The sequence below is a fragment of the Pelophylax lessonae genome, assembly GCF_965119305.1.
Source record: "Pelophylax lessonae genome assembly, chromosome: 6".
Classification (NCBI taxonomy): domain Eukaryota; kingdom Metazoa; phylum Chordata; class Amphibia; order Anura; family Ranidae; genus Pelophylax; species Pelophylax lessonae.
This window is the reverse complement of record NC_138773.1, coordinates 40,882,621-40,900,327: the sequence shown is the minus strand read 5'-3', so window position 1 is coordinate 40,900,327 and position 17,707 is coordinate 40,882,621. Positions and strand designations below refer to the sequence as shown.

Here is a 17,707-nt window from a genome sequence, read left to right as displayed (position 1 = left end):
CATCAGGCCGTATATTTCTACTAGCCTATACATCATTACTTATATACTCTATGTATAATACCATAATCCAGTTGTTTCCACTCTTTGATCTATATTATACTGTTAAGAGCAGAAAAACAACGCAGTTGAGACTAATTTTTAGCATCCCCCTCTTCCAACCATTCTCCTATTAGCTCTAAAGGCAGCAGCTAGGGGTATACACATTGTTGTGACAGGAGTTATACCCTCTGTCACATTTCATTGGCACTATTGCCTGCCAAATGCAACCTATGTAAGTGAATGGGGGCCACACTGAAACTGCCCCACAATTACGTGTGGCACAGTGATGCAGTATTTAGGGGCTCATGCAGGCAATAAGTAGGTGACATATTGCCTCCTCACTGTATGCCAAACACCTCTGAAAAGCAATCCGAACACAGATTGTTTTTCAGAAGCATAGCATTCCTTGTTGCTACTGTGAATGAGATGGCCTGTTCTCAGCTGCATAAGAGCTTGGGGCAGGAGAAGCAGCACTCTGAGCTTCCCAGTGAATGGCCATACATCGGGGGTGTGTCAGGACAAGTCTGATCTTTGGAGGAGAGCACACTGAGTTCCCAGCATAGCTAGAGAACTGACCACGATGTGTTCTCCTGCTTAGTGTGGTCAGTTTTTAATAGGAAAGTAAGGGGGCTAGCAGGATCACCAGGGATTTCACATAAAGGAAGCAATACAAAGAGAACCGGATATGTTCTCATACAAGTGAATGGTACAGCAGGCACATATCAGGAAACTGAAATTTTGGGGTAAAAAACGCTTTAACGATTCTCTTCCCATAATCATGTAAAGAAGGGGGTGAAGGTCTCATGCCTCCCCATGTCTGGGAGCACCAGGTACCTCTGACAGCTCAAACAAAGAAACAAATCAACATTTCAATAGTGAATGGTGGAGCAACAAGAGAACCTGTCACCTTATCCTGATTGTCCTACAGTGTGCCTGGTAATTTTATGTTTTACCATACCTTCATCTTGTATGGAGATCTCGCTGTATTCTGGCTTTTCCATGGCTTCATGTATCCATGTGGCTTTCATGATAAATTGTGTGTTCTCTAGGAGTGTTCCTGGAATTTTATATTGACTTTCAAGGCTAAATGTGCCATCTTGATTGGCAGTGACCTTCTCCTCTGACACATTCTCTTTGTAATGGAGGGGATTGCAGGTCCAACTAACCTTTATATCTTGGGGGTAAAAGTTTAGAAGGGTTAAACAACCCACCACATCTCCTGTGTCTGTGACTGAGAGTTGTATTGGCTGCTGGAGTTCAGGTTTAGCTGCAAAAGAAAAATATGAAATATATAGATCATTCCCTGGGATTAGTCTATAAAGAAAAAAATGTTTCTAACACTTTTGGTGTGACTAGCAGTAATTGGTCACATTCATCTGGACTATTCCTCTGTAAGGCTGAGGACTTTTTGCCTCCAACCTAAGCAGCTTCCTCAACTCAGAACACTTCAGCCCTCATACAAGTAGCTTTCCCAGTGCTGTGTGCTGTGGTTCCATCTGCAGGCCTCTACATCACTGCTAGACACAGCAGACATTGGGGTCACAGGTAGAACTACAGCAGGGGTCTTCAAACTATGGCCCGCCAGTTGCTCAGGAACTACAATTCCCATCATGGCTAGTCATGTCTGTGAATGTCAGAGATATTCAATGCCTCATGGGATGTGTAGATTCGCAACAGCTGGACGGCCGTAGTTTGAGTATCCCTGAACTACAGCATGCATCAGGGGACCAGGCATCTGACACATGCGCTAGTGGGATAGATGCTGAAGATTATTTGACAGCTGTAGTTGTCTAAGAGAGTCACTGCCAATTTCTATTCAGAAGTATTATGCAAAGCAATATAGGCTGCTTCTTTTCAATTATTTTGGATTTCCACAGAATCTCTCTTTAAAGATTTACAAATACAAATCCTAGAAGTTATGAATTTTATTTACTAGTATTTAAAAGACTGAGGACACACTGAATGCAGGATGTCCTAGACCTGCCCCTGAGGGGCGTCACTATGGTGCCCTGGTCTCACAGTTAAAGACAGATGTATCACTGAGGATCACCCAGCACCAGGTGAAGGTCCAAAGAGGAAAAGGACCCTGTGCATCGTGTGACCAGTCTGAAGACATCAGGAAAAGGTAAGTATAATAAAGAAAAGTATAAAATACACACTTATGCCCAGTACACACGATCCGAAAATCGGGCAACGTTCCATCCGTTATTTTTCGTATTCTAGCAGCTCTCAATAATATTCGCTTAAAGGGAGAGGTTACTCATGATACGAATTTTCTCGGACGATAATTCTTAGCTTCCGGTATGCGTAACCACGCTGTAGCGTGTGAGGGGAAAATGATGTCTACTGCTCATGCGCTGTCTACTGCTCACCATTTTTTTCAGACGAACAACATACTGATAATACTATTATCGTACGATGTGTTATAATACGATCAAAATTTTTATGCTTGCACGACCGGATAATATCGGGTGAACTGTTGTGATCGCCTCTCGTAAGCTGTGTACTAACGATCCGATTATCGTCCGATCCTTTCACAAGCGTTAATTTTCGTCCGATTTTCGGATCGTGTGTACGGGCCATTAGGGGCAGAAAGTGCAGTAGGGGCCAGGGGATAGCTTGAAGATCGGCTTTAATAAAATGTAATCAAGGTATCAACAATTGGACAAAAGACGCAGCATCCTCCCATTTACAGACGTTGGAAGCCAGCAAATTTGACTTCTCACTACTTGGCCTGCCCAGGAGCAGGGTTTTTGATTCTTGGCACTGCTGCATCTCCAGAAATCAATATGCATGTAATAATCCTAACTATGTGTAATAATAACCATTTTGCACAGACCTGGGCATTATTCTTAGGGCCATGTGGGACTATTCTAGAGCAGTGTTCTCCAAACTGAAGCCCAGGGGCCGGATGCGACCCTTTGCCTGCCTTTATCCCATTCTTGGGGCACTATTCCTTTCAATGATACCAACAATGGAGCTCTAATACCAATGATGGGACACTACTCCTCCCCTAATACTAAAAATGGGGCACTATTCCTTCCACTGACGCTGGGATATTTTCTGCTCCCACTGCCCACAGTCCAGCCCACCCAAGGTTTGAACAACAGTAATGTGGCCCTTTGTTTAGAAAGTTTGGAGACCCTTGTTCTAGAGGATGGCAGAGTGTCTGGGTAGAGGAACACTGCAATGTTCCTAAATGGGGCAGGCAATGGGAAAATTGATTTGTCATCATCTAAGGTCCTTGTATTTCCAATTTTGATAAAGGAGAGGGGAAGCTGGGCCACAATTCTGCTTTTATTATAAAATAAAGCCACCATTAAAGGATACCAAGGGAGAGCTTTTGTACTCACCCATCACCTGTAAGGGTCCAGTTGTCCTCTCTGTTGGTTCCTTCAGACTTGGATGGCTAACTCTGCAGATGACCTCTGACCCCACATCCTCTAGTAATGGGGTGAACTCCAGAAGTGCTGTATGGGTGAATGTTTTGTCTGGTTGGAGCTGAGATTGGCTGTTGGGAATATTGTATCTCTCACTGTTATTTATAGGAAATTCCTCCTTTCCCTTTTCTTTCATTAACCATTCCACCTTCAGGTCATCAGGGTAAAAGTGTGACACTGTGCATTGCAGTTGTGCACGTTTATTGACAAACAGTTCTTGTATTCGCACCATCTCAACTTCTGGCCGGGCAAGAAAACCTAGAAGAGATTGTGGCATAAAATTATTTTTTTCCTATGCAATAGATTTTTTTGTAAGCTTTTTTTTAAATTAATTTCCAGTTATATATGAATAAAGCCGGCACACGAAAAGTCTTCTTCCAAGTAAAATACTTTATTCCAACATGGATAGCAGTGACAACATGACAAATGCTGACGCATTTCGGCTTTACGCCTTACTCATACAAGTTATACAAGAGGAAAAATTATGAGATAAGTAACAGAGTTATATGCAAGTGTATGAGATATATAAACATAGCAGATTATCGCAGCAAATGTGGATGGGAAATTTACTCATGCAGAACTTATCTACAGGTTCACTTTAAAGGGAAACTGCAGTCAAAAAAATGAATTTTTCCTATTAATAGTATGTTAAATATCTTTATCTTTGATATTATTCATTTTCTGGCTAGCTGCTTGTGTTGCTTAGAAAGTCTTATCTAAGCTGGACAAACAGCTTCTTCCTGTTCTTCACTGACAACACTATTTCCTTTTATCTGAATTTGATAATCTGTATCTCACTTCCTGAAAAGGTTGTCAGTCTTTCTTAGACAGGCATGCCTAGACCTGCCCAGCCCCACCCCCATCCCTCCCACCACTCCTATCCTTCACTATGATTTCCTCCTGGCTTTATAGGCCAGCAGCTTCTCCTGAGAGAGAGAGAGAGGGAGGATTGGGGGGGGGGGGGTGTATCACATGAATAAGGTACAAAGGAACATGTGTGAAAGTGTAGAAGGATACAGATCCATTCATATTCCTCATTACATCTGAGTAATGAGTTTTGGGCTCCGTTTCCACAAGTGTGACTTGTTATGCAACTTTGGACACATAAAGTCGCATGACAAATCACAGCCCATTGATTTCAATGGCACCCGTTCCCATCTATGCCACTTTTAAAATCAGCGACTTTGAAAAGGTGCCTGCGCTACCTTGATGCGACTTTGATCCAGAGAGTGTAAAGTTGGATAAAAGCTGCACTCAAAGTCGCACTCTAAATCGCACAACTTAACCACTTAAGCCCCGGAGGATTTGGCTGCTAAAAGACCAGGGGGTATTTTGCGATTCGGCACTGCGTGACTTTAACGGACAATTGCGCGGTCGTGCGACGCTGTACCTAAACGAATTTGGCGTCCTTTTTTTCCCACAAACAGAGCTTTCTTTTGGCGGTATTTGATCACCTGTATGATTTTTTGATCACGCGCTATAAACAAAAAAAGAGCGTCAATTTTGCAAAAATAGCAATATTTTTCCCTTTTTTTTATATGAAATTCCCCCCAAAAAAAATGTAAAAATCAAAATTTTTTAACATTTTTGGCCAATTTGTTTTATGCTACCTATGTTTGGTAAAAAAAATCGCAAAAAGCGTATTTTGATTGGTTTGCGCAAAAGTTATTGCGTTTACTAACAAAGGGAAAGATTTTTGTCATTTTTGTTGTTTTTTTTTTTAACGCGTAATGGCGGCGATCTGTGATTTTTTTTGCGGTACTGCGACATTGCGGCAGACAGATCGGACCCTTGACTGACATTTTTGACACTTTTGGGGTTACCAGTGACATTTCTACAGTAATCAGTGCTATATATATGCACTGTTACTGTAAAAATACACTGGTAGTGAAGGGGTTAACTTTATTTGAGAGGGAGGGGCTGTGTGTGTCCCTAGGGGCGTGATTCTAACTGTGATTGGCTGTGGCTTCATCTGTATGCAGAGTGATCAACGGATCTACATAGTAGATCCATATGATCAGCTCTCATACAGAGGGGAGAATGACAGGCAGCTTGTTTACACAAGCTGCCTGACTTTCTCCCTCTCCCCCGCCGATCGCCGAGTGGCCGGCGGACATCGGGTCCGCCGGTCACACGCGCGGGGGGGTCCGTGACCACGCAGGAGCGCGCCTCCGGCGGCGCGCGCTCGCTCCCTAAACCCTCACAGGCGAGCGACGTAGACCTACGTCACTTTGCCTGTGAGGGGCTGACCGCCCACGTAGATAGTCGTGCGGCGGTCGGCAAGTGGTTAAGAGTCGCACCAGTGGAAACATAGCCACTAGGCTAGAGTGCAACTTTGGAGTGCAACTTTGATCCAACTTTACACTCTCTGAATCAAAGTTGCATCAAAGTAGTGCAGGTACCTTTTCAAAACTGCTGATTTTCTAAGTCGCATAGAAGGGAACGGGTGCCATTGAAATTAATGGGCTGTAACTTTTCATGTGACTTTGTGCGTCCAAAGTCGCATGACAAGTCGCACTACTGGAAACGGAGCTTTAGTCTACATTTCCACTATTGCGATTTAGAGTGCAACTTTGATGCAACTATGATCCAACTTTACACTCTCTAGATCAAAGTTGCATGAAAAGTTGCACCAAAGTAGTGCAGGTACCTTTTCAAAGTTGCATAGATGGGAATGGGTGCCATTAACTGGTTGCACTAGTGGAAATGGAGCTTAAAGCCCTTTTTCCACTTGTGCGGCCTAAAAGTCGCGCGATTTTGCTGTGATTTTACTGAACTTGAAGCAATGCCTATGTCTTTGGACCTCAAAAAGCATCAAAGTCAGACCAAAGTAGTGCAGGGACTACTTTGAAGTCATTGCAACTTGAAGTCACACAGATATGAATGGTACTCATTGTAAATCATGGAGTGTGACTTGTCATGCGGCTTTGCAGTCCCAAATCACAGGACAAGTCACACATGTATGAAAGGGGCCGTAGTCTATGTTTCCACTATTGCAACTTAGAGTGCGACTTTGATGTGAATTTGATCAAACTTTATACTCTCTGGATCCAAGTTGCATCAAAGTAGTGCAGGCACCTTTTCAAAGTCGCTGATTTTCAAAGTCACATAGATGGGAACGGGTGCCTTTGAAATCAATGGGCTGTGACTTTTCATGCAACTTTGTCCAAAGTCACATGACAAGTCACACTAGTGGAAACGGCACTTTAGTCTACATTTCCACTATTGTGATTTAGAGCGACTTTGATCCAACTTTACACTCTCTGGTTTAAAGGCACTAGTGGAAATGGAGACTTAGTGTGGTTGCCTCTACTATGATTATTGTAGACTGTGAGCTGAGACCCCCGAGCATTTCCAGCTACACTGACAGTCCTCCCCCCCTCCCCCGTGTCCTGCTTCCTTCTCCTATGGGAGTCTTCATTCAAAGCCCAGCTATACTGTGTGTGTGCCCCTCCCCCCCAGCAAAGCTATACTGTATATAATGTATATGTGCCCCTCCCCCCAGCACAGCTATACTGTATATGTGCCCCTCCCCCCTAGCACTGCTATACTGTATATGTGCCCCTCCCTCCTATACTGTATATGTGCCCCTCCCCCCTAGAACTGCTATACTGTATATGTGCCCCTCCCCCTCCACCGCCAGCACAGCTATATTGAATATGTGCCCCCCAGCACAGCTATACTGTATATGTGCCCCTCCCCCTCCACCCCCAGCACAGCTATATTGAATATGTGCCGCCCCCAGCACAGCTACACTGTAAATGTGCCCCTCCTCCCCAGCACAGCTATACTGTATATGTGCACCCCCCCAGCACAGCTATACTGTATATGTGCCCCTCCCCCCAGTACAGCTATACTGTATATGTGCCCCTCCCCCCAGTACAGCTATACTGTATATCTGCCCCTCCCCCCCAGCACAGCTATACTGTATATGTGCCCCCCCAGCACAGCTATACTGTATATGTGCCCCCCCAGCACAGCTATACTGTATATGTGCTCCTCCCCCCTCCCAGCACAGCTATACTGTATATGTGCTCCTCCCCCCCAGCACAGCTATACTGTATATGTGCACCCCCCCCCAGCACAGCTATACTGTATATGTGCACACCCCCCCCCCCAGCACAGCTATACTGTATATGTGCACCCCCCCCCCAGCACAGCTATACTGTATATGTGCCCCTCCCCCCCAGCACAGCTATACTGTATATGTGCCCCTCCTCCCCAGCACAGCTATACTGTATATGTGCCCCCCCAGCACAGCTATACTGTATATGTGCCCCCCAGCACAGCTATACTGTATATGTGCTCCTCCCCCCCAGCACAGCTATACTGTATATGTGCACCCCCCCCCCCAGCACAGCTATACTGTATATGTGCCCCTCCCCCCTCCCAGCACAGCTATACTGTATATGTGCCCCCCCAGCACAGCTATACTGTATATGTGCCTCCCCAGCACAGCTATACTGTATATGTGCCCCTCCCCCCAGCACAGCTATACTGTATATGTGCCCCTCCTCCCCAGCACAGCTATACTGTATATGTGCCCCTCCTCCCCAGCACAGCTATACTGTATATGTGCACCCCCCCAGCACAGCTATACTGTATATGTGCCCCCCCAGCACAGCTATACTGTATATGTGCCCCCCCAGCACAGCTATACTGTATATGTGCTCCTCCCCCCTCCCAGCACAGCTATACTGTATATGTGCTCCTCCCCCCCAGCACAGCTATACTGTATATGTGCACCCCCCCCCCAGCACAGCTATACTGTATATGTGCACACCCCCCCCCCCCAGCACAGCTATACTGTATATGTGCACCCCCCCCCCCCAGCACAGCTATACTGTATATGTGCCCCTCCCCCCCAGCACAGCTATACTGTATATGTGCCCCTCCTCCCCAGCACAGCTATACTGTATATGTGCCCCCCCAGCACAGCTATACTGTATATGTGCCCCCCCAGCACAGCTATACTGTATATGTGCTCCTCCCCCCCAGCACAGCTATACTGTATATGTGCACCCCCCCCCCCCAGCACAGCTATACTGTATATGTGCCCCTCCCCCCTCCCAGCACAGCTATACTGTATATGTGCCCCCCCAGCACAGCTATACTGTATATGTGCCTCCCCAGCACAGCTATACTGTATATGTGCCCCTCCCCCCAGCACAGCTATACTGTATATGTGCCCCTCCTCCCCAGCACAGCTATACTGTATATGTGCCCCTCCTCCCCAGCACAGCTATACTGTATATGTGCACCCCCCCAGCACAGCTATACTGTATATGTGCCCCCCCAGCACAGCTATACTGTATATGTGCACCCCCCCAGCACAGCTATACTGTATATGTGCACCCCCCCAGCACAGCTATACTGTATATGTGCACCCCCCCCAGCACAGCTATACTGTATATGTGCACCCCCCAAGCACAGCTATACTGTATATGTGCACCCCCCCAGCACAGCTATACTGTATATGTGCACCCCCCCCCCAGCACAGCTATACTGTATATGTGCACCCCCCCAGCACAGCTATACTGTATATGTGCACCCCCCCAGCACAGCTGTACTGTATATGTGCTCCTCCCCCCCAGCACAGCTATACTGTATATGTGCCCCTCCTCCCCAGCACAGCTATACTGTATATGTGCCCCTCCCCCCAGCACAGCTATACTGTATATGTGCCCCTCCCCCCAGCACAGCTATACTGTATATGTGCCCCTCCCCCCAGCACAGCTATACTGTATATGTGCCCCTCCTCCCCAGCACAGCTATACTGTATATGTGCCCCCCCCAGCACAGCTATACTGTATATGTGTCCTTCCACCCCCACACGGCTATACTGTACATGTGCCCCCCCCCCCCCGTCCCCTGTCCCCCGTCCCCTGTGTAATTGGCTCAATTTTATTTCTTCATTATCTCATGAATTAGGATGTACGATGCATCCTTACTGATGAGAGAACACTGGGCGGGAACCCATGATCAGCTCCTCCCATTCTGTTTATGCCCACTAGCTACACAGGAACAGTGCCCCTCCCTAAAAGTGATGTCACTGGCTTTCAGTAACCACACCCACTTGCTGCTCTTGGACTCTGCAGGAAGAGGAATGGAACCCATGTGACAGCACTGAAACTTAAGAATCCAGGGAGAAAAACTGGGATTTTTTCATTTTGACACATAAGGCTGAACTCCGCCTCACATCAATGATTACAGGGGAGAATTTAAGTTATTAGGCTGCACTTCCGCTTTAAGGATTCTGCAAGCACCTTCCTTTCACTCTCTCCTTTTAGGTGGAGAAAAAACCTCTATAAGCTGCAGGTCTTGGCATGGAGCTTACATATGACTGAGATTCATCCTCCTTCCCTCATGTTACAGTGTTACCTGGAATTCCTTTTCAAAGTAAATGGGCTAAATGTGTTCCTTTTTCAGATAATTGGACATCTCTAATCTTTCCACAATTCAAGCTTTTTTTTTTACCAGGAGCTTCTGATACTTTGAACTGGTAACCACATCTTTAATTAAATAGGAACTCCTTGAAGTAGAGCTGTGTTTAAGGTCTGACTTAGCAGAGGGGCATGTTGGACCAATGAAATTAATAATTTGTTAGGTAAGATATTGAAATACAGTCATTAGAGAGAAACGATGGGTCTCAATTTGTATTTGGGCTTCAACAATGTCAGATTTTATGACAATCTTGTCTTTAACAAAATATTGACCATACCTCTGTTATCTTTATTATCGCTTCTCCATTCTCTTTGTTTTGGGTGTTTCAGTTTGCTGTGTTCCACTACAGCTCGGACAACATATTCCCCATCTTCCTGGATCTTCTCTCTGAGGCTTTCACAAGTGCTGGTGGCATTGAAGGTTCCATCTTGGTTTTGAGTTTTTATAATGGTAGAGTCTATAGGACAGGGCTGTGTGTTTGATGGCGGCTGGATCACCTGCCAAGATACACTAATATCTTCTGGGTGAAAATGATCCACATCTAAGCTGAAAGTAACACCCGAGGAGCGAGTGATATCTCTCACCTTTGCAAAGCCTGTGACACGAAAGAGATACATTTAGATATTATCTTTACAGAGGTACTGAAATAGCACAGACTCAGAAAGTTGGCAATGGAATCATTTGAAGATGATTGTACTTTTAGTGCAAATATCTTTTAAATGCATCCCACCCCAGGACCCACCCAACTCTTATACTTACCTACCCCTACTCCTCTATGATGTATGCTGTGGGAGCCACACACATGTAAGAATCTCCAAGCCTGGCTTCCATCTCCATTTATTCATATGGAAAGGCCATCCACTGATAGAACCAATAATTGGTGGTCTTTCCAAAGGTTTTTAATGGACATTATTTCATTGCAGGAGTACAGCCTGGCCAGGAGAGTTTGGGAGAAGAGGCTGTACTGGTTATGTAGGCAAAGATTTAGAAGGTCATGGACAGGTAAGTACAGTCAGGTCCATAAATATTGGGACATCGACACAATTCTAATCCTTTTGGCTCTATACACCACCACAATGGATTTGAAATGAAACAAACAAGATGTGCTTTAACTGCAGACTTTCAGCTTTAATTTGAGGGTATTTATATCCAAATCAGGTGAACTATGTAGGAATCACAATAGTTTGTATATGTGCCTCCCACTTTTTAAGGGACCAAAAGAATGGGACAATTGGCTGCTCAGCTGTTCCATGGGCAGGTGTGTGTTATTCCCTCATTATCCCATTTACAAGAAGAAGATAAAAGGTCCAGAGTTCATTTCAAGTGTGATATTTGCATTTGGAATCTGTTGCTGTCAACTCTCAATATGAGATCCAAAGAGCTGTCACTATCAGTGAAGCAAGCCATCATCAGGCTGAAAAAACAAAACAAACCCATCAAAGAGATAGCAAAAACATTAGGTGTGGCCAAATCAACTGTTTGGAACATCCTTAAAAAGAAAGAACACACCGGTGAGCTCAGCAACATCAAAAGACCCGGAAGACTACGGAAAACATCTGTGGTGGATTACCGAAGAATTATTTCCCTGGCGAAGAAAACACCCTTCACAACAGTTTGCCAGATCAAGAACACTCTCCAGGAGGTAGGTGTATGTGTGTCAAAATCAACAATCAAGAGAAGACTTCACCAGAGTGAATACAGAGGGTTCACCACAAGATGTAAACCATTTGTGAGCCTCAAAAACAGGAAGGCCAGATTAGAGTTTGCCAAACAACATCAAAAAAAGCCTTCACAGTTCTGGAACAACATCCTATGGACGGATGAGACCAAGATCAACTTGTACCAGAGTGATGGGAAGAGAAGAGTATGGAGAAGGAAAGGAACTGCTCATGATCCAAAGCATACCACCTCATCAGTGAAGCATGGTGGTGGTAGTGTCATGGCGTGGGCATGTATGGCTGCCAATGGAACTGGTTCTCTTGTATTTATTGATGATGTGACTGCTGACAAAAGCAGTAGGATGAATTCTGAAGTGTTTCAGGCAATATTATCTGTTCATATTTAGCCAAATGCTTCAGATCTCATTGGACGGCGCTTCACAGTGCAGATGGACAATGACCCGAAGCATACAGCGAAAGCAACCAAAGAATTTTTTAAGGGAATAAAAGTGGAATGTTATGCAATGGCCAAGTCAATCACCTGACCTGAATCCGATTGAGCATGCATTTCACTTGCTGAAGACAAAACTGAAGGGAAAATGCCCCAAGAACAAGCAGGAACTGAAGACAGTTGCAGTAGAGGCCTGGCAGAGCATCACCTGGGATGAAACCCAGCGTCTGGTGATGTCTATGCGTTCCAGACTTCAGGCTGTAATTAAATGCAAAGGATTTGCAACCAAGTATTAAAAAGTGAAAGTTTGATTTATGATTGTTAATCTGTCCCATTACCTTTGGTCCCTTAAAAAGTGGGAGGCACATATACAAACTGTTGTAATTCCTACACTGTTCACCTGATTTGAATGTAAATACCCGCAAATTAAAGCTGAAAGTCTGCAGTTAAAGCACATCTTATTTGTTTCATTTCAAATCCATTGTGGTTGTGTATAGAGCCAAAAAGATTAGAATTGTGTCGATGTCCCAATATTTATGGACCTGACTGTATAAGACTTGTCAAGGAATGGGACATTTAAAGGATAGCTTTTCTAATAGTGAGTTATATTTTCAAAGTACTAAGAAGAATATCAACTTTTTTATAAGAGCAAGAGAGGAATTAACTGAAGCTAAAGTGTATCTGTAGCCAAAACTAAACAAAAGTGTTCCAACTTCAGTCAGGTTTTTATTCCTTCCTTTATCCTCACTAGGGAGATTCACACTTTCTAATTGTCCTGGGAACCAATGTCACAAGTAAATATAGTGATGGGAAATCTAAAATGTTATGGTTGTGAGGGTAAATCTTCCACTGGGGTCACCAGTCCCTATAAAAGCTGTCTGAGAGAGGATTTTCCCTCACTTCTTGTGTCTCCAAAAATGTCCTAAACAAGACGCAGACCAGAACAAAAACCTGCAGGAGTCCCAACTATCCCCTACTGTATCCAAAGCAAAAGAACATGGCTATAGGTACACTTTAAACTGAACTTGTAACATAAATATTAGTTTATTAAATGTAAATATGGCTGAATCCTTCCAAAAAGTTGTTTGGGCACTTTTCCTCCGCATCATGTTGAACATGTTCAATTAGCACTGGGGTTTGGCCCCACCCCAACACTTCAAAGATCCAAAAGGCAATGCCTCCATAGGCTGCAGAGACTTTGGTATTGGATTGCTGAATGATAAAGTGGAGTAGGTCAGTTTAGTATAAGCAAGGCCAATAGTATGTAGAGCAGGTTGAGGACTGGGCCAGGGGGGCAATTGCCCCCCCCCCAGGCTGCTCTGATGCCCCATAAAAAGACTGCACCACTTCTGCCATAGACATGCCTAAAGGATTCCTGGTGAAGGGAAGTAAAAAGTCCCCGCTGCTGACCTACGGAGTGTGGGATGAAGGCAGGAACTGAGCGCAGGCCTCCCCCCCCAACATGGATGGTGTAAACTGTGTCTGAGCAGAGGCTGGTTCCATGCCTCACTGGAGACTCTCCTCCCCCAGCCATCCCAACCAAGCTTTCCAAGTTCCCCCCAACCAGCCTCTGCTGGCCAGGTTGGGAACCCGAATTCGACTGGTAGAGAGCACCTTGAGCAGAGCTTTAGCATGGAATGGGAGTCAGGAGGAGGCCGGAAAGAGGGGAGAGTGGGAGAGTGGGAGAGGGGGCGAGTCGCTGCACCATGGGCCTCTGGTTTGTACTTTCCCCTTGGCCCGAAAGTTGCCAGTCAGCCCCTGATGTAGAGACAGGAAACTAATTATACCCCAATAAAACTAAACGCTCATACAAGCTACATAAAAATCTTACACTGTGGCATTTCACATTTAGCTTGCCCTATTTTCATAAGCCTTGCTTCATCTCTGTCATCTTACCTGTGTATATGGCCTTCCCACCCCCAAACCCCTTGGGGCCAAAGGCGGAGGGGGAAGGCAATAGGCCTCCTCTCTAAACCCTCTATACCCACCTTACCAGTGATCCCTCTCACCTCCTCCACAGCCATACACAATACATGGCTTCATTTGGGCCAGTTCTCAGGTCTAGCAGCCAAATGTTAGGCCCTGGCACTGTCAAATAACCGGGTAAGTGATGTAATTGGCTGCGGGGAAAGAAGTCGGCTTTTGCAGAAACACTGTCACTTTGCCCTGCATGACAAGGTAAAAGTGTCTTTTTTAAAGGGTACATTCACACGTTTACATTTGTCATGGCATGCATTCATTTATATTTCATTAGGGCAAGCCCTTTCATTATGAATAGGCTGCCAATGCACCACAATGGATGAAAAAAAATAGCATGACTTGTTTTTTATAACACAACACTTCACAATGTACGGTCTGTATTGGGCTGCTGTGCAACCTGTGATGCACTTTACTGTACAGTGCGTTTGGGTCCACTCACCATTCATGACACGCAATGCACTAGACATAGAGCAGGTACATTGGCATGTACTGTGGCAAAATGCTTTACTGCATGCATTTTAGCATGGATTGCTCCAATGCACAAGTGTAAACGGGTGTTATGATAATAGAAGGAGTTGTAGAAGATATTAAATGTTTAGCTACAGATGTACAGATGTGCAGATACATTCTTACAGTATATGACGTGTTACACTTGCCTGGTGATAAGATACTTATTAGTGTAGCATACAGGAAGAATTATTTACTATCATGTAATAAAATGTTTCAAGTCACTTACTCTTTCTTCTTTGCTTAATGAAAAACACAAAAATGATTAAAGGTCCAATAATTGAAATCAGCGCTATACTGGATATTAGGACAAGGGGTTTATACCGTGCCTTTAGATCTGAAAACAAAAGTAAAGTAGAATATTATTTATTTTTACACTTTATACTCATTACATTTACACTGATATTCAACCCTCCATGATGGAAGGTAAAACAAATCTTAAAGCCTGAACCCAGTTTTGCAACATTGAAATGAGTATATTAAACTGTACATATCAAAACAACTGCTTAGTGTAGCCAGATTCATTATACCACATTTTTAAAAATATAAATTGGAACTTTCATTGGTTCATTGGTAATGGATATCTCCCTATGTTTTCTAATTATCAAAGAAAAAACTTGCCTTAAAAAGTAAAATGAAATGTTATATTCAGCACAAACACAGATTTACACATATGTGGCTCTACAGAAGAAGACCCACCTCAAAAAGACCTCATAAACACTATGATACCAAAAGTATTGGGACACCTGCCTTTACACACACATGAAATTTAATGGCATCCCAGTCTTAGTCTGTAGGGTTCAATTTTGAGTTGGCCTACCCTTTGCAGCTATAACAGCTTCAACTCTTCTGGGAAGGCTGTCCACAAGGTTTAGGGGTGTGTCTATGGGAATGTTTGACCATTCTTCCAGAAGCGCATTTGTGAGGTCTGGCACTGATGTTGGACAGAAGGCCTGGCTCACAGTCTCCTCTCTAATTAATCCCAAAGGTGTTCTATTGGGTTGATGTCAGGACTCTGTGCAGGACAGTCAAGTTCCTACAACCCCAAACTCCCTCATACATGTCTTTATGGACCTTGCTTTGTGCACTGGTGCGCAGTCATGTTGGAACAGGAAGGGGCCATCCCCAAACTGTTCCCACAAAGTTGGGAGCATGAAATCGTCCAAAATGTCTTTGCATGCTGGTACCTTGAGTGCCAGTTCACACTTCAGCAATGTCAGACATCGCATGTGATTTTCAATGCACTGCTCTGCAAATCACATGCAATGTCTGTGCGTTGCGAATTCTGCCATACAGATCACATTCGGACCAAAGTCGCACAGGACCTTTTTTTTGGTCTGAACAAGAATCGGATCACATGGGTGTTCAAACCTATGCCATCCGATTCATGCCCGAACTGACAGTTCGCACTGCGATATGCGAACTGATCTGGAAGTATTATTAACTTTGTATTGACATCCCCAGCGATTTGCATATGGCAGTGTGAACTGCGAGTTGAGTGCGATGTGGGAACCCGCAGTGGATTTGCAGGGTTCCTGCATCGCAAATGTGTGATCCGGCACTTAGAGTTCCCTTCACTGGAACTAAGGGGCCAAGTCCAACCCCTGAAAAACAACCCCACACCATAATCCCCCCTCCATCAAATGATTTGGACCAGTGCACAAAGCATGGTCCATAAAGACATGGATGAGCGAGTTTGGGGTGGAGGAACTTCACTGGCCTGCACAGAATCCTGACCTCAACCCGATAGAACACCTTTGGGATGAATTAGAGCGGAGACTGCGAGCCAGGCCTTCTCTCCAACATCAGTGCCAGACCTCACAAATGCGCTTCTGGAAGAATGGTCAAACATTTCCATAGACACACTCCTAAACCTTGTGGACAGCCTTCCCAGAAGAGTTGAAGCAGTTATAGCTGCAAAGGGTGGGCCAACTCAATATTGAACCCTATGGACTAAGACTGGGATGCCATTAAAGTTCATGTGTGTGTAAAGGCAAGCGCATACCTCCCAACTTTTTGGGATGGGAACGAGGGACAGCTACTAGCACAATAATGTAGGCATAGGACAAAAAAGATTAGTTTAACCTACAAGGGCTTATTTTTTTATTTTTTTTTACCACTACTATTCCTTTTATTGGTTTTTGAAATTTACAAAAGCAGCAATTTGGAAATTGAAGGAAAGGTTTAGCACTGGGAAACGATTTTTGAAAGACAAATAGTGCATTTTATATACAACTATATAGATCAGACCAAAATGAGGGACAAATAAGGAGGAAAGAGGGACAGAGAGACATTGCTTCAAATCAGGGCCAGTCCCTCAAAATCAGGGACAGTTGGGAGCTATGCAAGCATCCCAATACTTTTGGTAATATAGTAGTAAGACCAGAGACAGCTAGGTAGCTAAAATTTTAAAAAGTAGGTCAGCAATGTCATTCTTCATAATATATTTCTCAGTAAAAATACTGAGCTTGGGGGAAAGTGGATTGTACAAGCTACCAGTATCTGGGGAAAAGAGCAGCGATAGTCAATAAAAATCCTTCTCTGTATAATCAGACTGAGATCGGCTGATCTGAGTGTGTCTGCACATGTCAGGAATGATCTACAGACATACCAATATCATAATTTAATACATTAGCAAGTGACACTCCTCTGATCTACCAATACAATGTGACAGCAGTGAAACTGATACCATGCAATGTATTCTTTGTACCACTACATGTCACGCATATCAAGTTCCTGAACACAATTTTACAACTTTGATATGCATTAGTAAAAGTGTACGAAAATCTACTTAGTGTATCCAGGTGCTTTACACCTTGTGGTTTTTTTGGTTTCTTTCTTTTAGTAAATGGTAACATATATCCCAATTTTTGGGAGGCACAAGGCTTCCCACATACAAAGTAGACAGAAAAAAACAGATCTTGAATATATGGTAACAAAAGATCACAAGATACAGAACAATAAATCAGATGAGATGTCCCATTGGGTTAATATAATGCAATACAGTCAGTGGAAAAAAGAAAAATGAAAGGAGAAAAGACCATAGAAGTTGGTGTATTTGTGTAGAAGACCAATGCAGGCAACAAGTGTGTTACAATGCTGTAAGGCTTCATATACCAATATCATAACTCAATACAATATGACCTAAATAGCAAGTGACACTCCTCTGATCTACCAATACACCCGTG

The 17,707-nt window shown here is 44.2% G+C and overlaps 1 protein-coding gene across 1 annotated transcript in view; it reads right to left on the bottom strand.

Moving 5' to 3' along the window:
* LOC309558547 (uncharacterized protein) overlaps nucleotides 1-17,707 on the bottom strand; it is a gene marked incomplete at its 3' end in the record, with an annotated part of 303,007 nt that overhangs the window by 220,677 nt on the left and 64,623 nt on the right. Inside the window, exons 5-8 of the mRNA XM_082261626.1 lie at nucleotides 14,749-14,856; nucleotides 10,201-10,518; nucleotides 3,393-3,737; nucleotides 998-1,306 (exon numbers count right to left, since the gene is read on the bottom strand). Coding sequence (XP_082117752.1) covers nucleotides 998-1,306; nucleotides 3,393-3,737; nucleotides 10,201-10,518; nucleotides 14,749-14,856 — 1,080 coding nt within the window. The remainder of the gene's footprint in view (nucleotides 1-997; nucleotides 1,307-3,392; nucleotides 3,738-10,200; nucleotides 10,519-14,748; nucleotides 14,857-17,707) is intronic.